At 46.1% G+C, this 27,279-nt stretch overlaps 1 protein-coding gene across 1 annotated transcript in view; it reads right to left on the bottom strand.

Moving 5' to 3' along the window:
* Window positions 1–27,279, bottom strand: part of LOC106639825 (protein groucho) — a 127,200-nt gene that overhangs the window by 20,465 nt on the left and 79,456 nt on the right. The window contains exons 6-7 of the mRNA XM_089594760.1: window positions 17,345–17,618; window positions 10,232–10,257 (exon numbers count right to left, since the gene is read on the bottom strand). Coding sequence (XP_089450886.1) covers window positions 10,232–10,257; window positions 17,345–17,618 — 300 coding nt within the window. The remainder of the gene's footprint in view (window positions 1–10,231; window positions 10,258–17,344; window positions 17,619–27,279) is intronic.

The raw sequence follows: 27,279 nt of genomic DNA, 5'->3' as shown, positions 1-27,279 counted from the left end.
ATTTTTTAAAGTACGCGTTTTAAAAAAACTCCCACTTTGCCCTTCTGTGATTTTCACGTTTATTATTCAACAATACGACAATGAAAATGAAATAAAGAGAGCAATCACGATGGTTGCGTGCCTAATCTTCAAACAGCCGAGTAGTTAATAGCTCGCATTAGCGTAGGCAACCCGGGAATCACCCCTTGAAAAAACAGCGCGTCCCACGGATTAGAGTCCCTTCGATCTGGCTTCCAATAACATTTCGACCCCCCCCCCCATTCCATCCCTACCCATTAGCAATCTCAATTTACGAATCCACTCGCCTCAACCCCACTGTGTTTCAATTAGCGACGATTCTCGTGAATTTTCGTCATTTATTCTTGCGCTTGGTTCAACCCACCGCGCTAAAGTGACCTGAGAACCGGCACGAAAAAAAAAGAAAAAAAGAAATTGGAGAAATGGAGCAGAAAGACGGAGAGAAGCCGGCGTTGGAGGGAAACGAGGGACACTGATGTCGCTCTTGGGATGGATAAATAGGTCTCTGGCGATTAACTTTCGGCTTTTCGCCGTTCCAGGGGTACTTAAGACCGTTTAACACAGACAATTTTCGGTTCAATATCGTATATTTTACAGTGCAAATACAACCTAAATAGTTGAAAATATAAACAAACAAAAAAAATAATATTTCTCGTTACGTCTGACCAGTGGCTGACTCGTATCACTTGAAAAACCGAGCTGCATCAATATAAACGCTTTGATCAGACAAACAGAATATTAAAAAATACTCAAACTGAAAAAAAAATAACAACTGCAAAATTCAATAATCAAAAGTTCCATTACCGTCAACCCCCTCCCCACTCCAAAAAAAAATCAACCAAACAATCTCGCAAACTCCCTTGCAATCGCACAGCGCCGGAGAATCAAAATAATCCGGCCAACAGCGCTGGCGCAATCCTCTCGCGAAAACTCACTTTCAGCTCCTCCTGTACTGCGCACCCTTTGGAGAATCCCTTCTTCTTCTTCTTCTTCTTCTTCGCAGGCTTCATATTTAAAAACATTAAACACCCTCGGTACAACTAAGCTCTCGGGTTATTAAAAGACGCCGAGGAGGAGGTGGAGGACAACTCGGTTGCGCTGAAAGCGTACGGCGAACATACTCCGCAGTTCTCCGAGGTACTTTGCAAAACGAGTGAGCGAAAGAGAGAGAGAGAGAGTTCCCCGAGGGGCACGGACAAGGAGGGGGGAGGGAGGAAACGAGCCGAGCAAAGCTACGGAATCGAGTTGAATCTCCCCCGGGGGGTGCGAGCAGAAGCGGTAAAGAGAGGGAGAGCGTTTCAATTAGTAATTAAAACGTGCCACGGCGGGGCTCGCCGACTCTCTCTCTCTCTCTTTGAACTCGCTCCCAGTGCTCTATGTGTATACGCATACGTATAGATGCGCGTGTTGGGGCGAGAGGCCGGCTGCATGGCTACTGATGCTGCTGCTGTATTGCTGCCGTTACCGGCGATGGTAAAGCAGTGGTTGGTAGAAGTTTGGCTTGGTGCCGCTATTTTGACATTTGATAGCTTCTAAGCGGATTACACTCGAGGTGTGTGTGTGTACATGGATGAAGGTATAACTAAAGAGGGGGGCGGGGTTATGTGTACGTACACGCAGCTACGAGCGGCTGATGTTTAAAATTGTGTTTAGGAGCTATAAAGCGGCTCGGAGATCGGTGACTTAATTCGTTACATCTGTTATTTTTATTTCCGACTCTGCGAAATCTATGTAACGGCGTACCTATATTTTTCGTGTAAAACATTGCTGAGAAATTTGCAATAAAAATAAATTTCATACTCTCTCTCTCGCACCAATGAAAACAAGATGAACTTGGAAACCACTCGAAACCCAGCAGCTGCAGGTGAGGACGGTAACACCAACACGGGTAGACCCTCCCTTTCCCCTTGGTCCTCCTTTTCCAGCGCAACGACAACAGAAGCAACGGCAGCTCATCTTGTAAATTAATTAATGCGCCTCTAACGAGATCAGAGGTGTCGGCAAGGAGTGAGAGACCGGGTCGCCCCGAGTGCCCTTCTCTGCGCTTCAACGACGCGCCAAGTGAGTGGGGGGAGGGTTCTTGCGCGAGCTTGCTCTCTGGTGTTTGTGCAGTACACGACAACCAGAGGACGACGTCTCTCTCTCTCTTTTCCCCCGTGTTTTTCATCGGCCACTCCAGCGAGCTTTTTTTTTCTCTTCCCCTTTCATACCCTTTCGATACGGTCGTTTATCCTATAATGGATCGATGTGGTTCTTGTCGCGAATTCCAACCTGCGAGTATGAAACCCAAAAATCACCGCTTGTCAACAAAAGATTACTAAAAATTCCACTTACTATATGTGCAGAAGCGAATTAGCAAAGAGGAATAAACACGGCTGGTGACATTTCTCTGGCAGTACGACCACTTTGATTAAAATAAATCACCCTCCTCCCCAGAGCTCTCTTTTTTTCGCGAACCAACCCACGTCCCTTCCCTGTTTGCTCGCGCACCCTTCCTCCTCCCCCCTGCTCTTTTGCCTCCTCTATTTTTTCACCACTCGTATATATATACGCACGCTTCGTGGCACTTTCACAGTACGGGAGCTGCTCCCCTCGCTCATTTTTTTTTGTGTGCCGTGTTTTGCTTTTTTTCTTTTTTTTTTTTTTTGAGCGGTTCGCGTCAAAAGATCGCGTGGCGTGCTAAATCCCGGGGGTGAGGCGTTGAAAGTAATAGCCATTTTTTTAATGGCCAAGCGGAAGAAACAGGAGGAGGGGGGCGCGATCGAAATATCGGCTCTCAACTTTTTCCTTTGGCGCTGTACGGTGTAGCGACGCTAATTAATATTCCAACTCTCTGCTGCAGCGGCGCAAAGGGGACGGGGCTCCCCTTTGCACTTTAGCCGTGATTTTATTTGCCGAGCAACGACGTTGACGATGGCAGGGGGCCCGCGCCGATGGGATTAAAAGATATAAAAGAGAGAGCCCGACCGCGCGAGCGGGGGGAGGCAGAGGCAGCTTAGGTGAAAAATAAAGGGGGGAGGGAGGGGAAAACGAGGCCGAGGGCGCGGGGGAGTGATTTTCTTTGAATCCGATGGGTGTGCTTCTTCACCGCCTGCGGGTATTTACAGCTTCGTTAGCCCCGATGCGTATTATGAAGAGTCACTTAATTGCGGCTTAATTGGGTGCTGGCGAGAACTCGGCGCTGTTTTAACCGGATCAAAGGACTGGCTGCTGGAATCTTTTCCTCTTTTACTCTTCTAATTTTTTTTTTTTTTTTTTTTTTTTTTTTTTAGTCTACCTTTTTAAGGCACGAATTCGTATACCGAGTTATTTTGAAGTGTGTACATATTAATATTGTCAAATGAAAAAACTGTTGGCTTACGTGTTGCGACAAAAAAAAAAAAAAAAATAAAATAAAATAAAAACCAGTGTACCTACACCGAAGGTATACACAAAGTAGAACTAGCGCAAACAGAGAAATAGAAACAAACGAGCAGAAAAAAAGAAAAAAAACCATCGGACACCGTCATCATCGCCGTCGTAGTCGTCGTTGCGGAAAAACAGAGCCACGCACCCGTGTAATCGATAATCGTGCAGCGGGCGATCGATCGCACTCCCCCGTTTTTCCCGCTCGTAGCGGTGATTGACGCGAGGGAGGCAAAAGCGTACACGCGGTTTTTTTTTTTTTTTTTCAATTCACCGCCTCCCCTTTTTTCCCCCGTCGCCCACCACGACCGACGGAAAAAGTACAGCCCAGCCAATACTTACCATTGTTTCCTCATACACTGCAGCTGTAGCGCGAAAAAGGGGGTGTGGATGATTCTTTTGAAACGAGCGCGCTTTATTTCCATTCGTGCCACGCGTCCATTGGTATGCTCGAGCTTTTTACTCGGTAATCAGAGCAAATGCGAGCATTGACGCCTAATGTTTCGATGAAGAGCAGAGTACGAGGCTAATGTGAAATGCCACCAATAAATTAAAAAACGCATCTTCACAAAATATGGCGTTGAGATACAAACAGGAGGAAAGAATAAAAAAAAAAAAAAAAAAAAAAAACTAAGAGTTGGACCTAAGTGCGGGAGGAGCAGTCGAGTGCGAATAATAAAATCGCAACGCCCTCGAGTGTTTTCGCGAGCCCCCCCTCCCCGTTCCCAGGCCATCAAACAAAAGCGATTCCCCCTCGTAAAAGCAAATCTTTCCGGCGGTATTTACCGGGCAGCTGCTGCAGCCGAGATGAAAGTGCAAAGTGAGCGCCATTCCCTCGACTTCCTTCTCTATTCCTCCTCCCTCTCGCACTTTCGTTCTCCAGCGAGCGCGAGAGTCGGATCGAAGATTCCACCGCTACGTCGAGAGTCTAATGCACGAAACGAGGAGAGCGATAAATATTTCCCTTCGAGTCGAGGGGCTTCTTGAGACGAGACTCCTCTTCCTCGCCGGCGCACGAATAACGATCATACTCGAGGGGCCCGTCTTTTTTTCCCCCCCTTCTTTCGCGTATTTGGTGTGCTCCCACCCCCCGTTGCCTTTCAATTACTCTTCCGCCTCTGCCGATAGCACTTGGAAACTTTTTTCGTTCCGTGCGCGTGTGATACTTTCAAAACGATAGTCGACAACAAATGCACCGAGTCCTCTTGTTCCACACGATAGAAATCATTGGAAAGCAACGGCCGCTAATACAAATTGATCTAGGGCTCGGGTTGAAATAAAAATCACGATGACAGTATAGAAACAGTCTTCGATATCCACCAGCCAACAACAAAAAAAAAGAAAAAGAAAGCGAGGGAAAAAAGCGGCTCCCTAACAATGTCGCGGTAAAAACGTCGCTCTGAAAAATTCCCTCAATACACTTCTGCTCTCAATTTCCCACTCCAGCGGTCCCGACCTCAGAGCTTCTCCCCCACCCCCGCAGCAGTAGTCACAGTCGTCGTCGTAGTTTTGCGCGCTTCGATCGGTGGTGAAATTCCAGAGGAAACGCTGGGGCTGCTCGACAAGCGCTCTCGGCTCCTTTCTCTGGGGAAGGGTGGAGGGGGGTTGCGGTGGTGGTGGTGGCGGCGCAGCCGAATCGAGCGAAATCAGATTCCCCGGCGCGGTGGCGGAAACGCCGAGACAAAATGAAATCGAACGCAAGCGAGCTTGGCTCCCCCTCTCCTCCCCCGTGTATCGAGCGAGTGTATGTATCGGCTGCTGCAGCGAGGGAGGAAAGAAAAGAGAGAGGGAGAAAAGCCACACGGAGCTTACACAGGGGGGGGGGGGAGGGAATTGCGCTCGACGAGCAAACGTGCGCGGAAATAACATTGACGATTTTCGAGGCGAACGGGTAACCGAGTACACATAAAGAGCGGAGAAGGCGAGCTTAAAGTGCATCGGTAACGCTTCTCTCGCGTGTTTACCGAGCACACACACGGGAAAGTTTCCGTGCTGTACCAACACCCACCCCCCCCTGCATCTTTGGTGGAACGAAGCGTACAGAAGTAGCTCCTTCTAGTCCTGATTTTCGAGCCGTTGATAAGTTGTTTTCTTTGAGCTGCTCGTGTTAACGGCTTGACGAGGCTTGACGCGAGTACATCGACCACAAGAGCAGATGATGCGATTTTCACTTGATACCGTGGACTTGTCAAAATTAGTATGGTTATTTGTTCACACGAGGATAAACAACCACCCGATAGTTATTGTTGCGGGCTTTTCTTCCCTCATGCATATCGGTTATACACAAGAGAGTCTCGTATATCCTGTACTTCGGTATTCCACAGCGCGCACCGGTAAAGTTTCGATCGGGACTGCATTATTTATAGGCATCCCACGATACTATAGCCTACAAGTCTTTAGCTGGTGTCAGTGTGATGTTTTCACCTACGAGAGAGTGGCAACTATTACGCCATTTGCGGGTCATAATGATACGCTATGAGTTTCCAAGTTTGCCGGACGTCAATTTGATCGAGCGCGTAATTGTTAGTTAATCGAGCGTAAAATTGTTTTCGAGTGGGCGGTTAATCGTTTCGGCGAAGGAGGTGTAAAAAACATGGATTTGCTTGAAAGCTCCTATGGCTTATCCCATTGGAACAAATCGGGGGTTTTTAATTGTTATACTTGAGGTTTCCCACAAGTCAGTTTTTTTATAAACGAAAGTTTTGCTCGTGTAGAAAGACGGTAATCAAACTTTGGTGTGAGCTTTTTTTTGTTTATTTTTTTTTTTTTTAACTCACGAGTATGTAGTATTATAAATAAAGTGGCGTACAATTAAAAGAAGAGACTACGGAAAAACATAATCAATCAAACTAACACCCGTATTTCAATTTCAGGTACATCAAAGGCGAGTTGCAGCGGCCAGTAGCATAAATAACTATAAGCTGCACGCAACAGGAGAAGTTCATCCAAGTGGAAAGCCAGTATAGCATAGGCAGAAGCCGGATTATGAGGTACCTATATACACACACACACACACACATATACATAACACTTTAGCCATCCGGGCACGCGAGCCCCATACCGTATAGCCTACGTATACACAACACAATGCACATGTAACGCAGCGTCTAAGAGGCAGACGCGTGATTATCAATCCCTCGTGTCGAGCGCCTCTCCGCAGCGGCTGGGACTCTAATTACCCGATAGAGCGAGTATAAGTTGCCCTCGTATTTATACGTACTATCCGTGTCATCCAGACAGCCGGTCATTAGTGGCCGGCGCGCGCGTGATTCGATTAGCCGTACATCGATTTTTCTCCTTTTGCTCCCGGTAAAAGTAAACTCCGAGATATATTTCGCGAAACGCTCGGCTGATTTATTATTAGTAGTATTGCGTCTATTTTTCCACCTTCGACGGGGCTTTTTCGATCAAGTTGTAACGGATCGGTAGATTAATCTGCGAAAGTTTGATTTACGCGCGCTTGGCAGTGATTGCGTGCCTCTTATCCGGTCGCCGGTTAAGTGACTTTCGTGCTCTACGAGGCGGAAGATTGCGCGGTTGATCTAATTAAAAAAGACCGCGATGCAGCCAAAGTAAGCCACTCCGAGTTGTTAGTTTACATATGAGCACTTATACCGGTTTCCTTGGGCTACAACGCTAATGTTTTCGTAATCGCGTGACGTCTGCGTGTGGGTGTATGCATTTCAAAGTGTGTCCGTCGTAAATTGAGGATTCGAGTTTATAGCGTCGGGTGGATTAAGTAAGCATTGCTGTCGTAATAGAGATATCGAGCGTGGAAGATAGAGGTGAGCGCTTGGTAATCCGATATAGCCATCAGAGCTTTTTATCCGAGCGTAAAAGGCTAAGGTCGTATGTTCTGGCTTTGAAAAAATAAATTTTTTTTTTTCCATACGCGTGTCGTCATCTAAGCTTATATGTATACCGTAATTTGCGCATGGAGGAGCACCTGTACTGTGTTCACGTGTCAGAGTGCGTGTGAGCAAATTGACGATCGACGCGACAGTAAAAGGTATTAGTACTGCGAGACTTTTAAGTAACTAAAAAAAAGCTCAAAAGCTGAAAGCTCTGACGCAGAGCTTTATAATCGAAGATACACACAAGTGTACGTGTACCTATAGGGTGAAAAGGGGAGAGGGAGAGTCTTTTATGGTCTTTCCAGCGACGCGGCGCAAACGACTTTTATATACCTCCGCTCGCTTTGCCCCGTCGTCCTCGCCGAGCGATCTGGTTACTACAAGGCGCTTATAGGTTACCTTTCCATCCCTCGAGGGTGAGATTTTCCCTGCTATACGTATATATAGAGGTATAATACATTTTACTGCGCGCACTTTGCCTCCCGCGCGTCTAATCTGCTTTACGAGGTGAAATCGTATAACGTAGCTGCCTTTTTTTTCTCCCTCTCTCTCTTCACATATTTTATTTTTTTCTTTTTTTTTTTTACACTTCTTTCGGCAGTTTGTGAAAAAAATCTCCGCAAATCTCTGTAATTTTATGGCTCGCGTGATTTATTTTATCAACCTCTTTCTTACTACGCGTGATAATTTGTGTACAACAAAGAATATATTCCTGCAATTTTTTTTTTATGTACAAAAATAATTGAATCCAATTTTACGTCTGACCAAACACGACCTCATCTACTTAAAAAATGTATAACTGCCACGTATCGTTTGACTGCGTTCTCGTAAAAACTCGTATACAGTGAAAACCTCCATCCATACCCTTTTGCGCGGTAACAGGATATTTTACTGTTTCGAACGTATACTCATACCAGCGGTTTGCGTTTCATAAATATCTCCTTTCCGAACTGAAAATAACTCGTTCTCCCCCGAGGAATCGCTGTTTTATCGTCAGTTACGTGCTCGTGCATCTGTACGCCGTGAATTATGAACCTCCCGGTTATACCCGTAGATAACAGAATCTTGTCTTTATTTGTCCGATGCGCCGTAAATCGTAACCAGCAATGATATATGTACTTCGCTAATCTTGCGCACATCTAAATTAACTCATCAAAACGGGCGTGGCGTTTGTTAAAAATCGCGGCTGATATATCTATATGTTACTTCGAATTAAAAGTAAAAAAGTCATCATCTCCTCGTAAAGACGTTCATCTAACAGCACTGCGCGGAAGTGTACGTATAATACGATGCAACCAACGCACCCCAAGGCAGCAATAGTTACGAAATCCGCAGAGAGTAGGAGATTAGGAACGCAGCAGTGTAGTAGATTACGGAGGCATTGAGCGTAAAAAGCCAAGCAGCAGCCGAGCAGGACACAGTACGCGAGGACAATATAATGATGTCGGCGTCAGACGCGACGACGCTTCCTTGCTTCCTTCTCTCGAGTGCGTTTCTCTCATCTCCCCTTTGCTGTCTCACTTTCGTACAGCTATATTGGGGGGAATTGTACGTGCACCCATATCATATTCAAACACAATGAGCCATGCTGCTACACACACCCAAAGGGAGAAAAGGGTGTTACAGTACAGTCACACGTATACCGAATGAACGAGGGACCCCGTTGTCGTCGCGCCCCTGGGTTAGCCACTTTGTATCCGCCACTGTTCTCTCCCTGTTTATTTCGACGCGTTTATGAAAAAAAGGGGTGTGTCTCCTTCCCCCCTCACTTGTAAGGCTTATCGAATGTGACTAGATTTTTTTCCCCTCTTTTTTTGCCATCCCATTGTACTTTCTTTCGTGGTCGATTGATATTCAAATGATGTATCTCGACGATAAATTTACCATGATGTATGGGCGCTATCTTTTGAAAATTGTTTTGGGCCGTCTGATGGCTGAATGAAAAATAAATTGGTGCTCAACGACCTCGTTACCTGACGCGACTGCTCGTTAATCCACCAAATGGTCCATTTTTTCGTTCCAGCTGTTCTCTTTTTACCCGTGATTTTTAGCGCGTGCTTTGTCTTTTTTTTCATAGAGTGCGTTATTGCTCACAAACGAGGGTATCGAGGTTACTATAGTCAAGTACGCGTGGCCACGCGTGCTAAGCCTCTCATAACCGATATACCCAAATAATGGGTTCTCCAAATCGATGGTTCGACTTGTCGAAAGGAAAAAAAAACAACCCCTCGTCCAGGTGTTTGCTTCCCTATGTAGGACCCAAAACAAGGCAGAGGAAAGAAAAAAATAAATTCAGGAGTGAAAAATCCAATTTTATTCGCCATTGTGCGGCCGATACGGCGTGTATTTATCCGAAAGTGGAATACGTGAAAACCTTTTATCGTAATCCAATACTCGAGCGCATTCAGCGTCCCTTTGTAATCGCATTAGCTTCATAATAGAGGGTTTGTCGCGCGCGAGAAATAGAGTGGAAGGGAAGAACAAAAAAAATAGTTGTCTGTTCGGCCAATCGTATACGAGCAACGAACAAAACACAAAACGGAAGGGACTCTCTTGAGCTCTTGGTGGTTTTGTGCGTGTGTACGAGCACATGGTCCCACTCGAGCTATTCTCCCTGAGCGAACTTTTTTTTTCGGTCTTACCTTTTCTTTTCTTTCTTTTTTTTTTTTTTTTTTTTTTTTTTTTTATGTATGCATACACATGCACACGTGTGTTTAGAAGAGGCCAGTTATGCGCGCCTCCTTTCCCCTGCGTCCTCGAGGCCCTGTTACAATGGATTTGCCTCTTAACCGCAAGAAATACACAACGCACATGGGTGTACCCTTACCACATTATACAGTTCAAAGGGAAAGAGAGAAAAACTTTGTGTGAATGACACAGGCAGGAGTGTATACAAGCGGACACAGGAAAGGGAGAAACGGTACGCAATAGTACAAAAGAATTGCGATACTCACATGCCTCTCCTCCGCCGGATTCAGACCTGCAACACAAAAGAAAAGAAAAAAAAAAATAGAAATTTAGTTACCATACGTGTAAGCACCTACTCGTAAATGCATTATGTAATAAGTGTATAGGCAGGCATACAAGTTATTTATTAGAGAGTAGGTGTAGTGCATTGTGTTATTGTAAACGGAGGCGTTTCTCGTGGATGAGGAAATACAATGGCACGAAAAAAAAAGAGAGTGCAGAGTGAAAAGAATAGGGAGTCGAACATCAATCTGACCCTAATGATTATTCGAGAACGCGCGCGGCCACTTGAGCCTCGACAATAAGCACAAAAGAAGCTTTTAGCCGCGTGTGCATGATGAGCTCTTCGGAGCAGTATCTTTTGGAAAACAGACGAGCCGCTGGAGCTGCAGATGAAAGATTTCGATATCGGAAAAACTTCCTGCTATCCGCGGAGGAAACTCTGCAGGTACACCTACTTTCTTTTTTGCTGTACGCATATTATACGGCTTTTGGGAAGAAAACATTTTCTTCCGCTCTTTCGGTTCGTGGGCTCTGATATTACCCTCCAAAGTTCTGATGAAAAAAAAAAAGCCTACTCGTTTCACGAAAGTTCGTACAACTTTTTGCATGCTCCAAAAAAACGCGGGTTACAAGTAAAATTTGTACCGCATCCACAGCCCTTTAATCTCGACCGCCCAACCGGCTGGGGGTGCGTGCCTCATAACCTTTCGCACCTTTTCAAAGGAAATTAGCCTGGCCTCCAAAACATTCGAGGGATCGTAACAAAAGCCCCGTGTGTGTGTATGTATGTACACGCCACTCTCTCGGTCCCATGAGCAGCGCAGCGTACCGTGAGCTACACACCGACGAGAACGGAAAAGAAGAGCGGCTGGGAAAGAGGGCATAAAAGAGCACAGAGTCCAAGAAGAGGGTGGGGGAGTAAAAAAAAAAAAAAAAAAAAAAAAGGATGGCTGGGAAGAAACTTTAGAGGAGGATATAAAGAGAGAGAGAGAGAGAAAAAAAAAGCGGGGCGCATTCAGGAAGCGGCGGTGGTGGCGTTGAAAAGAAGCCCACCCACACGGGGTGGTAATATACAGCGCGGTAAAGCTCGACGAGAGCTAGGGGAGAGCTTTAGCCGCAAGTTTGCCCGGAGCGTGCCGAGCTTTCCGGCTCTCGTGTACATAACACGTTGGTGGGAGGGAGGCTGCAACATCGCGGGCTCTGTAATAATCGGAAAATATGAGAAAATTCTTTCCCTTACTCCCAATTTTCTCCTACTCCCGGCGATACAAGCTCGGGCGGAGGGTATGAAAGAGAGGCGCTCGCTTCTCTCGACAACCCCATAATGCGGTGGTTACGTGGCACGTTACTGTGTATATCGCTTCAGGGGGTCGGGATTCACTCGTGTTTGTCCAAAGGAGCATCTATAGAGAGAGCAGCTGAGTTTGAGCCGCGGCGAAATTGATCGTTGTTTTGTACCGGACGAGAGTGTAGCCGAGTGGTGCTACTTGAGTGATAGGCAGCGTGATTGAGGAAGATGATGCAGGGATGCATAATTTATGAGGGGAGGGTAGAGGAGGAGAAGGGACTCTCAAGTGGTGTACATCGGGGTGAATTATGTGTGCCCGGCTCGGGCGCGATTTTTCATGCCTCCCTTGGTTTTGATTTCCCGTTGCAGGAGAGATGATGCTCATGGCGTGGTGGTGATTTATTTATTTATTTTTCCATTCGTTCGATATCCATGCCAGCCAAGTTATTGGGGTTGAAAAAAATCGATACTGATAAGTCACAAAAAAAAGACACACACACACACGCCGAAAGTAGAAAAGACACCATTAGTCGCGTCCTCCGCCACCGCAAAGCCGTGGGGGGGGGGGGAATAAAAGAGCCGAAGGGTCGTCGTGGCGCGTGCGATTTTTACACACAGCAAGCAATAGAGGCGCACTCGAGCGGCCGGCTCTGTTCCACTCGAGCGCGAGCCCCTTCTTTCCGCGCTATCTCCCGCAGTCCTCGGTACATATTTACAGTCTAGCGGCTATACGCCCTCGCGATACAATCCAACCACCCCCTACCTCTCCCTTGCTTACTCCCCACATGACACACGCGGGTGGAGCGGCGTAGAACGACGTCAGCTAATGCCTTTATGCCACGATAGCTGCTGCGTCGAGAGATACGACGCTCGAGTACGTACACCAGCGGAGATACAGGGGTGCGGAGGAGGGCTCTCGAGCATGGGGTGTATATATGCGTGACTTTTTGCACTTGGCGACATCATGCTCTTTCTTTCCTCCTTTCGCGTGACGCGGAAGGGGCGGGGAACGCACGGGGGAAAAGCAAAGAGCCGAGACGGCGATTCGGAAAGGAAGCGGGGGTGGAAGGGGGAGGCTTTTGCCTGCTCGCTGGAATTAATTCCACCACCACCGAGGGAAATTTGTTTTATGCTCGAGGGCGTTGCGCGGGTGCGACTACTCTCTATTTCTCTCGCGAGTCGAGTGGGCGGGCTTGCGTGTTACGGTGGGTTTAAGACGGGACGGCGAATTGGGGTGACGATTTGTTGCATCGGTGAGCTTTTCTGTTCCTTTTCTTCGATTTTCCGATCGTTGTTCCCACATGTTTTATCGACGAAGCAAAGTGCAGACATACTTTTTTTTTTTTTCAACCACAAGGGTTGGGTTATTTGATGCATGATGGTGTGAAACTTTTATCGTTTGTTTGGGCATGTGTGGAAACAAAAAAAAAAGCGAGACTGGGAAAATCGACTTTTAAATTCTGTTTACGGTTCCATGTAAAAGTTGAGCTCTTTCGATTGAGAAAAGGGAGAGAATACAATGGGGTAGAGGTTGCGCTATTCGTAGAAGGCAAAAAAGCACGCGCGCACTGCTTCGCTCGACGATAGGATATACCACCCCGGAGAGCTGATGGATACGAGATGATGTTCCGCTCTATTCACTTGGATGCGCACCCATATTTGCCCAACGGCATTCGTTTCTCTTGAAAAATCCCGCCGGCGCGAAATGCCGATGCACGCATGTCTCCATTTCTCATACGAGGGTATATCCCTTTCACGGTACCCCGTATCTGTCCATTCAAACGTGTACATCTCGCTTTTTACGTGCCCCGGCATTTACTCGTGGAGTTCTCCTTTCGTAGGGAAAAAAAGCGCGTGGGAGTGTATTTCTTTTTTATTTATTCAGAGCGTGGGTGAATTTTTCAAAAGTTCCGCTGGCTTTTGGGACGGATCACGCCGACAATTTTAAGTATACGTACGCCCGGAGTTGGCAAAACTCGCGGTGAAACGCGCTCCGCGACGTTTGCTCTGTGCACGCGAGTACGTATATATATATATATATTTTTTTTTCTTTCTTTTTAAACTCGACGCTCCAACGTTGCGTAATTTATAGAAAAATCGCGCATAGAGTGTTCCGCGGCAGCCGATATTTATCAAAATTTCTTTTCAAAGCCAATTTCGTTTTTAAAGGATGAAACGTGTTGGCTTGCGTTTTTCTTCTTTTTTCGATAAACAAACGTCGCGTTCGGTATGCATTTTCAGATCCCGCTTTTGCCCCCCTTATCGACATCAAAGCAACGCAGTATGGGTTAGGTATACACGTTTTTCCAGAAATTGACTTTACTGCATATGGTTTATATTGAAAATGTATTCAGCGTCGAGTCCAAATTTTCCAATCACGAAAAATGGGCAAACAAGGTTTTCCAAAGCAGTGAAATCTCGTTCAAAGAAAACCGAAATTAATTAACAAACCAATCAAAGTGGCCCTCCTCGGTGATACTCCCTCCCCCACACACACCATCGACCCCATTTTCTCCCCAAGCTAGTACATATATATAACAGAGAAGTGCTTACAACCACCTTCGATATCCCCCCTGTGCGAGGTAAATATGGCGTTTACGCTCGTAAACGAGTCGAGTATCCAAGAGTAAAGGGAAAAAAGACGAGGGCCTCTATGCCAGCGCATAACTCCCCACTAAAACGCAAAGAGGTCGTTTCGTGGGCGAACATATATATGCGTATACTCGTACGAGAAGAAAAAGTAATAGAGGGAGGATCCTTATCTTGCCGTACGTGCGAGCAGTCAAGGAGCCGGGGCCCCATCAGGGATACATGTATATATTTATCAAGTCTCTGTCTATTTGGGAAATTGAAATAAGGTTGGCGCTTCGTGCGCCCCCCATGTAAGTGAGCGTGTATGACAAATACCGGCCGTTATGCTCGGCTGAGCTTAAAAATAATAGGCTCTGTCAAGAGGGGAGAGAAAAAAAGCTATTTCCATTTTATATATGTGTGTATCCGAAGATGCTCCTCCTCCTCTTCCTCTTTAGCGGTGGCTCGTGTGCGATGATGTGTTGTTTTCGTCGTGGGAGCTTGTCATCTCGGTTAATCGGTGGTATTATAGCGGATCACGAGTGTATAATTTACACAATCGAGATTGATGGAAAATTTCATTTTCCGCCCAGGAAGATCCTTTTTTAACTAGAGATACAAAAAAAAAGTATCGTCTGACCAAGATTGCGCTTTACAAGCATCTATAAGGTAATGTTGAGAAAATTGAGCTTCCTGTACGACAACACGAACACACAACGCAAAAGTCAGTACGAGCGTCGCATGACACGGCTCTCGAACGAGCAAAAAGGGAACAAAAAAAAAAAAAAAGGCAAACAGGTTGTACATACAGTGATACTTAATCCGGTCCCGCGGGCATAATCACTTACAGCCACGGCGCACGTTTGTGGGAAGGCGGGCGAAACAGGAGGAGGAGGCGATCGAGAGGAAAGGGGGTCGAGGGAGGGCCGGTTTCACCGCACGGCAGCGCTTTCGCGTTAATGAATCTCGCCGACGGCGGAGCGGGGGAGCCGATAATCGCGCAAAACTACCGGCAATCACGACGCCCGGGCGCGACATCGGAAAGTGGATACGCTCGCTTATGCATGTATATATACATATAGCGCACTGGTATACTACTACAGGGGCTTAATGACTCGACAACGATCGCAATGATGCAGCGGAGGGTAGCAGCTGGGAGCTTGTTTAACTTGGAGGAGGGCACCCGAGCTGGTGTAGGGTACAGTATCGCGAGAGAGCGTGCTTCATTACCACGAAAACGCTCGACAGAGATGCCGACGGGAGGCGGGCAAATTGAGAGGGCCGAGGGGACCGGGGATTTCACGCTCCAGTCTTCGGATTGGATACGAAACACAAGGAGCCTTGCACATTATTTTTTGCATAATTTTATTTTTTTTTTTTACCTTCCCATGTACTTGAATAGGTATGTGGCACATGGCTTCGAAAATCTAATGAGAAATGTATCCGACGCAAGCTCTGTGTTACTACTCCGAGTTGTGAGAGCACAAAGAGAGAAAGGAGAGATATGAGGCGAGGGAAAAAAGGAGCTCGAGGACGGAGATAGTCGCGAGCCGTGGCTATAGAAGAGACGAAGAGAGGCTAAGATAAAAGGGGCACAAGTTGGCGAGATGAGGAGGAGGAGGAGGAGGAGGAGGTGAGAGAAAGAAAAGAAAGAAAGAGAAAGACATTCGGAAGCGCCCTTGTGTCGAGAGGAGATTCCAAGAGTTCTCGTCGCGAGGGGGGGGGCAGAGGCCAAGGGGGAGGGAGTCGAGCTAGAAGAGCCCGGGCGCTAGATAGCCCAATGAGAAGCGAGACGGAAAGTCCTTTTTCCTCTTCTTCCGAGGCAAGCAGACAGGCCACTCGAGTCTTTGTCAGCGTTCCTCGGCCGGACAAGTGCAAACGCTCTTTTTTCCCTCTCCGTCTCTCTTTCTTCCGTGTCTGTGGGTATACATATATATGTGTACGTCATCTTCTTCTCTTCCTCACGAGGAAACGAGTGAATATACGGCTCGAGAAGGGAAGAGAAGACGCGAAGAGAGAGCGACACAAAAAGATGAACGAGACAGATGAGCGGGGGGGGGAGGGAGGGGCAAAGAATTGAGGTCGCGCTGCAGCACGGCAATCTTGACGGAAATTATTCACGGCTCGTTTGAAACGCCATTTGCACGTTCATTTATTTAATCGCCCCCTCCCTCGCCCGCCTCGTTCTCCGTCACTTCTTTTTCTGCGTCTCGCGGTTTTTTCACTCTTGCTATCTAGAGAGGAGTTGGCGCGTCTGTGTGTGCGTCCGTCTTTGTAAAACAATAGATAACATCTAGAGGTGGGATTTATTACGCAAACTTATCCTTTTCGGCTTCGTTATTTGCATATTGGGCGAGGAAATTAGTGGTACGTGGTGTTGTATGTGTAGCTTTGGGAACCTTTTTTTTGTTTTTGTTTTATCGGACAACAGCAAAAAATAAGTTGGCGGGAAAAAAATCAGTCAGAGGGAGAAACAATTTAGAGCGAAACAGAGGAAGAATCGTGGCAATCGGAAACACAAAAATTGAAGCATCAAAAGTAATCGAAACAGAGAGAGAGAGAAGATAGGGGGAGGGTTTGCGCTCCTTTTTTTTTTTTTTTTGCTCCCCGCCGAGCCTTTTAAAACGATAACAATCCTGGGTATACACCGTGCGCAATTTTATTTTCAAAGCGTGTATACATACATACGTACAACGGTCGGGGAAAAACACACACACCCGGGTACATATACCTGTAGTTTCGCGCAGCGCGAGCGAAAAAGGAAACGGTAAATATTGCTTTTTCCAATTCCTTCTCTTTCCCTCTGTACTTTTACCGACTGCTACTGTTACCCGTACGCCCCGCGAGCGCAAATCATTTATTTCTGTTTCCTACACCCGTATCGCGCCGTTTGTGCGAGTTACACGTACAGCGAATCGCGTGGAACCAGGGAATCGAGACTGCTGAGGATCAATCAATTTTTGGTTGCCCTGCGTTAGTGAATTTTCGTGATACGCGTTGGATCAATGATATCAATTTTTTATATCATTATTAAATAAAAAACAAAAAAAAAGAAAGTAATGTTCAAGCATTAGCCAAAAATCTTCCTACAGCGCGAACAAAGAGCAAGAATGAATCTCAGATTGAAGGTGCATAGTTGTAGAAACCAGTAGAACAAAGCATCAATGCACAGGAGTGAAATACAACAGGTATAAGCACACAAAACAAAAAAAAAAAAAAAAAAAAAAAAGACTTTTACCCCCGTTAGTCTTAAGATCGTCGGACTGTCTGCTGTGTAGTTCGGGCTTGGCGAGCATGTTGAGCGGATGCCCCGAGCCACCAGGAGCAGTGCCGGCCCCCGGAGGTAGTCCCAAGCCAAGTAGGGCCGAGGCGGAGGTGGGCACCGGCATTCCCGCCCCGGGACCCAATCCAGGTAGGCCCAGTGGACCCGGATGTGGTCCCATCGCAGCGCCAGGTGGTAATTGTTGTGCGTGCATCTGTTGTAGCAGCCTCGGCAAGTCAGGCCTCTGTTGCTGAAACAAGTTTTTGGATGCTCGTTAACTTGTTCGGTGTTTGGGTTGACATTGTTTGGGGAAGTTTATACAGTGAGCTTTCCGGTGTAGTATTTCATGGGACATGCACACTGCACAAATATCTATCGATTCGGTGATTTAAATCCGATCGTGGCTTGTATCGGATGGTCTTGATTTGAAATCTCGAGCGAGTAAAAAATTTCGAGGGTTCGTTGCGTATATGACAAGATGACGAAGGTAAATAATCATATCGCGTCACCCACGTCCTCTCTGCTTTTTCTATCTGTCCGAAAGTTTTTACGTGTTGGTGCACAACAAAAAGTATTGGACGCTGTAGTTGTTTTTTTTTTTTTTTTTTTTTTTTTTTTTTTTTTTCTTTTCACTCGCTGTGTCGTATACATGTTAAATATTCTATTTTTGTCGCTGGTGATAAAATTCCCACGTTTTTCGTCTCCCTTTCTCTCAGCCATCCGAGACTTTATGAACCCTCGTTTCGACAGATGACGCAGCCGGGTGGGCGAGTTTTTGTTCTTATAGTGATTCGTATTTGATGTAATTGACGGATAGAAAAATATTAGCCCACTGGAGTGAAACCCATGAAATAGAGACCTGTTACTTTAACATTTGTATTTTTGCACGATTTTTAAAAGTGATCTGTTCGTATTAGACAATGAATGAGAAAATATTGAGTATTAATCGAGTATAAAGAAAATAAAAAAATTACAGCATTTCATAGTCGAAACGAGACGAAATAAGCATTTTTGCCTCGATTTTTGCATACTCATAAAACTTTAAAATGAGCTAAATTAAAGGATACTTCAAACCCTGAATGACATAAAACGCATCAGCAACTTCGAAAGCATTAATGTGACTACCCAAAGTACAAACGAGTGGTAACGAGTGAACGAAACTAGATTAGAGTACGAGAAAAAAGGAAGCGCCAAATAATCCGCTCTCCGCATACCAAAAAGGGTCAAAATTCCTCGCAGCGATTTTTTCCCAACCCCCACTTTTCTCTCTCTGCTTCCCAGCTCACAGGCTTTGGTCGCGTTAACTCCGCTTCGCAGGATCACGCGCAGCCACGGCTGGTTGGCTCGCATTTTCACGAGCTGATTTTTTTTTCCTCCCCCAAATGTGACGCCCTGTGTGCTTTTTTCCCCCTCCCCCTCCTCCCTGTACACTCCTCTTCGCAGCCCGCAAATAAAATTATTTATCCGTTCGTTCGCTCGCCCCTGCACAGCAGCACTCTCTTTTTCCTCTTTGTAGGTAGTGCGCGAGCACGTATACGTAAAACACACACACCAGCTCGCGGTTTCATTTATTTACTCGTTGCTCTGGCACCGCGAGCTGGGCACGTTCGCTAAACACACCGAGCTAACGAATCCTTTTCCTCTCGCCCCCAGCCCTCTTTCTCTGTCTCTGTTGGCCCGTGTATTTGTACGCGCGGATGCTCCATGTGATGAAATGAAAAAAAAAAAAAAAAAAAAAAAAAAGAGAGAGAGGACTAGAGAGGGAGGGATGATCCGGGGCTCGAGCTTTCGGTTTATTTTCGAGTTTTATTTCGGGCGGATTGGCGTGCCCCGCGGGGGCGTTGGTGGTACTACTATACTGCTGCGAACTGTGGAGGATGGTCCTTTTTTTCCCCTTCGTGTAATCGTTGTTTTGGCAGTTTTCAACAGAGTATTTTTTGCTCCCCTCCCTTTTTTTTAGGCAAAAAGGGTGATAGATTATACGTACAGCTTGGGATAATTTTTTTAGGGGATAGTAGACGCGTGAAATCTATTTTTTTTTAAATCAATGTAATGTGGCTATGATACATAGATATTTTCGTCGATTGGTACGTTTCATCGAGTGAACCGAAAGAGTTGAATAAATTGTTAATTTATTGCAACGATTCATTATTAACATAAAAAGATTGTAAATTATTTCGTACTATACATTCATTTCAAAAATTATCTTCATTATAATTTCCAAGCGAATAATATAACCACATTCACTCAAATGTGTAAGCTTTGAAGAGTATTTATTGATAAAGAAAAAAATTGTGGCTTTTAACAGCTTTAAAGTACACATTCATTTTATTAAATAAGCGTTTGATCAAAAAAAGTAAAATATGTATTATTGTAATATCAACTCCAACATTTGTGGGGTAACATATTACGAGACTAGTCATTGATGTACGGTTCATAGAAAATTGATGCGAATAAAGGACCAGCAAATAAACACCGACGCTAAAAAATAATACCAAATACACGAAACAAGTTTTAAAGAACAACTAAATAAAAAACCCATCACCGACACCAACCGCTTAGGCAGAGGGGAAAAGAAATAATGAAAATTAAAAAAAAAAAAAAATAAAAATAAAAAATACGACTGGGTAATTGGCACGGAGAGCCTGCAGTGCGCGAGAGGGGAGGCGTGCAACAATGTAATTTTCATTTTGACGAGGAAATCGCGTATAGCCCCGTTCTCGCGTAATTGCACGGAGAGCCCAACCTTGCACGGGGAGGCGGGTCGGAAAGTTGGAGCGAGGAGGGGTTGGAGGAGTAAAATTATGCGCGCCCAGGTAGAGCCAGCAGAGCGTCGGTGGTGGCGGTGCAAAACAAATCGCAAAGTGGCTGCTGTTGCTCGTCCGTGGCTCTCACTCTCTCTCTCTCTTTTGCTACTCTGTGTATAGTGGATGTATAGCGCCGGCGCAGTCGCTCTTGCTGCTTGCTCGAGGGCTTTGCTTACCACCGACACCGCCACCACCACCACCACCACCACCACCACCACCATCAGCACCACCTCGAGAGATAATACAAGCGAGGGAGGTCGCAGTAATAGTGGTAGTAGCAGCAGTGGTAAAGTGGGTGGAGGGCGGAATATTCCCAGGGAGTAGTTTGCCGAGATAATTAAATGGCTTAACGATATAATAACCCAGCGCTGCTGCTGTGAGCTGTTTTCTCTCCCTCTCTCTGGATTGCACGCGCGCGTCCACACCCACTTCAGCACTGGCTTTACTGTATAACTATAACGGGTTGGGTGTGCGTTATGCTGCTATACATGTATACACTTGAATTTATAGTATATAAGAGCGCGAGTACATACATAATACGGACGCCCGTGGCTTTCAGCGCTTCGCCGTTTCGTACATCTTTCCTGCGCTTAGCTCTGCTGATACCCTCTTATACCCGTGCACACCTTTACTTATATACTTTGGCTCTTGGGGGAGGATTGTACTTTTTCTTCTTTTCGGCATATGAAATGATTTTTTTTTTTTTTTATTTTAATTTAGAAATGCTTTAACGCATGAATTGCGATATCAAATTTGTTCAACTATTATGATTATATGCGAGAAATATATACATATTTTAAGGGTGGAGGGTGAATTTAATTTCCACTCGAAGGGTTGATTGATACCGTCAACAAAATCACATGGTTTTGAAAGTTCAAATTTAATGTGAATAATGAACGACCAACCCTATGAAAAGAAGAAAAAAAATAATAAAGTATATGTATACACGAGTGCCTGTCGACTTTCCAACGAGTTGCCGGCACCGCGGCAGTTTTTCCTATTTACGTTGCATAAAAGAGATAACGAGTTTTCCCAAGCTCTTCTCGCGAGCTTTCAGGAACTCGGTGAGCATTCGCAACTCATGAAAAATATTTACCGAGAACTCCTGCGCCCTCGTGTACCTATCGTAGCATCAAATTTGCAAAAGTCCTCGAGATACCGACCGACCGACCAACGATGGTATAGCAAAAGCAGCGACGAGAGCTTTCAAGAGCACAGCATTAATTAGCTGGAGAAAAATGCACGAAAAATCGCACACGACAACGACGACAACAGTAGCCAAAACAACAAGGACGACGACGACAATGACAGAGAAGAAACCACGCGAAAACAATTAGCAGCGGCAGTGTATACGTACACGTACACACAGCGGGAGGCAAACAAAGGTAGTGAGCAGACTTATAGGTATATGTGTACAGAGAGCAGAAGTGAAAACAGCAAAGCAGTAGACCCTCCTTCTCCGTCTCGATTCTTATCCTCACGACTTTTGCCTTTGTGTCCCTTTCACTGATGAGGGACGCCCGATTCTGTATGTGTGTGTGTGTCTCGCACAATCGTTACACGTTCAACGCGAGTGGAATGCACCGGCGCTGGATAACAACACAACAGCAGCGGTGTATGCATGTCTATAGCCGATGGGCGAAGAGAGCCGGTAATTAGGTCCTCCTCCTTTTGTGCTACGGAGCCAGCCCCTGGAAAAATCACGGGCCGCGCGATACCTTTGTCAGCGAGCACGCGCGCTCGATTATCGTGCGCGATAATTACGGGCATTTTCTTGGCTCCGCTCCGTTTTGCTCTTCTTCTTTTTTTTTTTTTTTTTTTTTTTTTCTTTTGTTGCTATGTTTCTGCATATAAATACATTGGAGGTATGGCAGCGCGGAATGCACGAGCTCTGAGCTATGTAGGTTACATTATGCGCCTCTGTAATTCGTTTCGAGATCGCGGAGCGTGGAAAATTATTGCCGCCGGCCGGCAGCGCCGCTCTATCTCTCCTGTTTCGCATCGGGCGCATGTCGTCTTGTAATTTCTCCATTATATACTAATGTCTCCTGTGACGCATTATTCCCCGCACACAAGTTTGAATGGATATTTTTTTTTTTTCATTTGCTCATGCAGCTGTGGACCAGCTGTAGATTTGCGACAGGGGGTGGTTGAGTTTGACCTGTTTTTTAATTCATATCTCCAACAGTGGAAATAGCAACTGTTTTTCGTTGTATACAAGCACGTGTGGATTTCAGAGTATACGAACACAGTCAGGTTGTTTGTGTCGTTGCAATGCACTTTGATTCCACGTCTCGATTACTTGCTGGCAAATGTACACGCGAGAATTTATTATGTTCGGGACACGCTGGCGTACGGTCCGCCAGGGAATTCCGCTGTGGCTTAGCAGCAGTGCAGTGCCGAGGGGTGAAATGGCGAAGGATGCGGAGCGATAATCGCGTCGAGTGGCCACTTGATCATTGTCGACTTTAATGGATGATTGCGGTCTCGTCGGACGAGCTGGCCCCTCGCTCTCTAGCTGCTGTGTATACTTTATTATTATTATGCACACCTACTGCGAGATGTTGTTCTAATGTGATTCGCCGCCGACTCTCTCACGGCGTCACTTGTTGGCTTTATTTTTTTCTCTCGAAGTCATTGCATTTTTTTGTTTTCTCATAAAGTTTATTATTTTCATTACTTAATTAGTGAAAACAATCGCGGTGCTTGTTTTGCAGTTTCGTCAATTTTAATTAAATGTCGACTCTTATATGTTAATCGAAACTAATTTATAAAATCACTTGTTTGTCTTAGTACGTGCTGGCAGAGTGTTTTCAAAGTCAAAGAGACAACAATTCCGTAACCGGTCGTGGAGCCTTGCTTACGTTGATCAATCAAATAATACTCATTTTAATCGTTACTGCTGTACAACGCTGAGAAATAAACATATTTCGCGCAAAAAAAATCATTCACGTTAGTATGGCGTAGTTATTTAATGCCAATGAGGTCAATGTATTTCAATTCATTTGCTCATTATGTACGGACACATAGTCCTTTTACACATAATTTACAATCATCAAGAATACCTCAAACGTATAGGAACTGATCGAAACTCGAAGCTATAGATGTGCTGCCAAAGCCACGACTGTCACCCTATACCATCTGCCTGATTCGGATGAGCATGAAACGATAGAAATCCCGCATGTATGTATACCAATTTTTCGATTTTCCCCATTTGTACAGCAAAGAAAGCAACGCGCCACCAAGCGACATATTTTTCTCCTACACGCGCCGCGATTTCACCTCGATCCTTACCTCACCCTTCATTTTTCTTATGCTCGGTACATACGACAAAAATGCATTTTTCATTCCCGCGCGCACAACAGAGCACTGCACACAGCGCGAAAAATCCCGAGCCGTGTACCTCGGTAATACCATGCAAAGTGCATACATGCATGCGACGCACACACAAATATACTTCCAGATCGCGAGGGACGGAGAGAATGCCCCCTCCTCTCTTATACGGGGTAAAAGTAACGAGGAAGCGCACGTTCGACTGGAAAGCAAAGAGGGAAAAAAGGGAGAAAGAAAGAGTCCCACCGAGACCGTCACGTTTCACGCAAATGCTCCCCCCCCTCCCCTTTTCTTTCTTTCGATACCGTACGTGTATCTGTTGGTACAACCGTGGAGGAGACAGTACACACACACACACGAATGAACAAACCCAGAGCCCGACGAGAGAAGAATATGCGATTAAGCCGTTTCCGCGACGTTAGACGCTGCTCCTCCTCCTCTTCCTCCACCTCCGCAGCGGCATCGGATCCCCCTCCGACTTGGAACGATTCTGCGTTGTATAGCACGCGAGAGAGGAGCGCGCGGAGGAATAAGTTCTACTTATTCGTTGAATGCGATGGGCCGCGTCCCCCAAGGGTACGTGTAGTGGATGCACCTTTCGCTCCCTCTCGAATATACATATGTGTATATATATATATATATATATATATATATATATATATATATCCTCTGTGGTGTACATGTAGCCGAGGAGTCGCTGCTGTATTTTCTACTCGCGGAAGGGGAAAACTGCAGTACAGCTTCTTCTTCGGGGTTGGAGGAGGAAGATAAAGGGAGATATCTCCTCGGTCGGATGTATTGTGTGTACCGTTGCGCGCGTGTACGTATATATGATACGTACACAATGCAAAGTTGGACGTGAATGTGGGAGTGGGGGAAAAAAGAAGAGGATGATTGGATGCGCCGCGGAATTTATATCCGAATGAGCGAGCGACCTTATCTTATACCCCCTACACCCTACATTATATATCCTCTCTTCGCCGATTCGAATAAAACTCCGTCCGTCCCAAATGAAATTTCACGTGGTATTAGGAGGGAAGCTTTTTTTTTCTGCTCGCTGGTTGCGCTCACCCCTCTCGGTGAAATTGCAATCCTCCGGAGCTGATGAAAAGTCGCAATTATTGGAATATAATGGTTGGTTTGATGCGGCGGAGATTTCATTTTATCTGGTGGGTTTAATTTACCGAAGATTGTGCGGTTAAACACATAACGGATCACTGTTTTCATGGGTAACAATACCAAAAGTGTGAAAGAAAAGTCACTTCCAACCGAATAATAAAAAGAGGAATACGCACACCTACTGGAAAGAGCGGAGGGATGGAAAAAAAAGGAAGATCAGGTGAGACAAGCAAAAATGGGAAGAGATCCAATTGGCGAGGGGAAGAAATACGTACACGGAAGACGAAGGCGTCGCCGGCTGCCTTCGACGAGAGCGAGAGAAAAACAGAGGCGGAAGGGCTTTCTTCGAAGCTCCCCTCGACGATAGCTCTGTACGGTTTTTTCCTTTTTCCGTTACCGAGTGTATTCCACTCTCTGCCTTATTTTTTTTCTCCCCCCCCTCCCCCTATCGAGTCTAGTTCTTTACCTTCTCGGGTCAGGGAAGGGAGATGGATACCTATACACGCGGTGTAAAGAGGTTGGGAGCGGAAAATACAGGGTCTACGGTGTACGGTATACATGGGTAAAGCACTGCGAAAGATAGGGTGCAGAGGTATTGCAGACGGGAGCCAGTGACACGGACGATCCGATGGGAAATCTCATTGTAGCCTATTTTTTAGATACCTTTCAGTATCCATATAAATATATACCTAAGGCAGGGCAGGAGGATCTTCAAACCCTCGAAGCTTTTTTACATGGGCCATTTTACGAATAACTGCGCTTTTTCGTCCTACACACTGAGATAATTGAGTTGAAAAAAAATTAAAATTGAACATCTGTACTTAAAATTAATCATCCTGGACATTGAACCTGGAGATAATAACAATTCACCTTAGCTACGAACGATAATTACACGTCAAATTAAATTTCCACGGAGACACCATATATATACCCGTGGAAAAAAAAGCAATCATTACCGAATGAAAATCCCATTAGCCCCGAGGAATTAATCAACAACAGCGCTTGCATTAATAACGACGAGTCGACCCGAGGAGTTTAGCGAGAGGGGGTACAATAATACAATAATCCCCCCGTCCCCTCTGACATTTGCGTGGCGCAATCCCGGAGCTCTCCAAAAAATAAACAGATTTGAGGGTTGGGAAGGAGGGTGAAAGCTGTTTCAAAGCTGGAGGAAGAGAAGGCGAAGAAGGAGCCGGAGGAGTCAAAGGTGGAGAGAAAAGGAGCGGAGAAACTCCTTATGATCCTGCCAAGGATTTGCCGCACGTACATAGTCCCCGCATCTACGTATAGTATGGATACCGTAGATCCGAGACTGGAGAGACGAGGGAAGTTTGAGCATCGGAGACGCGCTTCCTCCCTCCCTCCCTATCTCCTCATCAGTGTCAGCGCCAAGAAAGAGAACGCGAGGAGACGAGGTAATAGAGAACGAGCGAGCCAGGGGGAGTGGGAAGGAATGCTGATTAGTCGGTGCTCCTGCGCCGTAACATTATAACTTATCCAAGCGCGCGAGCGAGCGAGAGGGTAGTTATACATATACATATATATGTATATACATATGCAGAGTCTGGGGAGAAGATTGCAAGAGAAGGAGAGAGATAGAGTCTCTCACTCGCACCGCTATCTGTCCTTATCAATTCCACTTCATGTTCCTCGGCAGGCCGGGCCGCCGCTGTTGGGAAGGATAAGAAGGGAGCCGAAGCGAGGGAGGAAGGAGAAAGAGAGCGGAAGACGATGCGGTGGGCTGAGGAAAGCCGGCGGCTTAATAGGGAGGAAATTGAGTGCTCGAGCAATATTGAAGGAGGATTCGGGGGTTCGCGGCGGCGGCAGCACCGGAATCGCAAGAGATCCCCTCCCTCCCTCCCTCTCTTTGGGGCAAGGAGCTCCGTTGACTGCAGACGTACGCTATATATATATACATAGAGAGACGGAGAAGCTATCCGTCCGCCGCTTTCGAATTCCTCGAGTGTGCACATCGGCTTCCTACACCACTACCATCACCACTGCCGCTGTGTACTCTCGTATACCTATTCGCTGTATGTGTCACTACTACCAGTTCGTGGTGCGATCAGTGGTTCTCAATCGTCGCGTCAAAAGTATATATATACCACGACTACTTGCGTTTCTCATCCCTTACTTGGCAGCTTTGCCGTCCCACTCTAGTTCGTCGTCCTCGTCTCTGCAGTGATTCACGTATAGGAAGAGCGGCCGTAGTGACTTCACTGCGCTGTGTATAGGTGTATACACAACATTCATTGGACCCAGGACTCCCAGGAGCGAGTTTATGTCGCGGGTGTGTGGTGTTGAAACAGCACCACTGAAGCTCCTTGTTTTAGCTAGTCTAGACGACGACATGACACCACATCAGCAGCAGCAGTAGTATACTACGTAGGAGCTACATCAGACGGGAATTATTGACTCTGTGGGGCGTAGCCGTTGTCGTCGGCGTTCTATTCAGCACGTGATTCGCCGATTGGCTTGAGCTTGACGAGCCGAGGAGGTGTCGACGCATAATAATAAACACGTGCACGTGCACACACGTGACTGTATAAATATGTACAGGCAGACACATCTGACGGAGGAAGATGGTTTCCTATACTAAATCAATGGGATGCTATTTATAGCCCCGTCCCCCCTTCGACCTGTGTACACGAT

Source organism: Copidosoma floridanum, unplaced genomic scaffold (genome assembly GCF_036245765.1).
Source record: "Copidosoma floridanum isolate Cflo_tuat_1 unplaced genomic scaffold, Cflo_Japanese_pri ptg000001l, whole genome shotgun sequence".
NCBI lineage: Eukaryota > Metazoa > Arthropoda > Insecta > Hymenoptera > Encyrtidae > Copidosoma > Copidosoma floridanum.
This window is presented reverse-complemented; position numbering and strand designations above follow the sequence as displayed.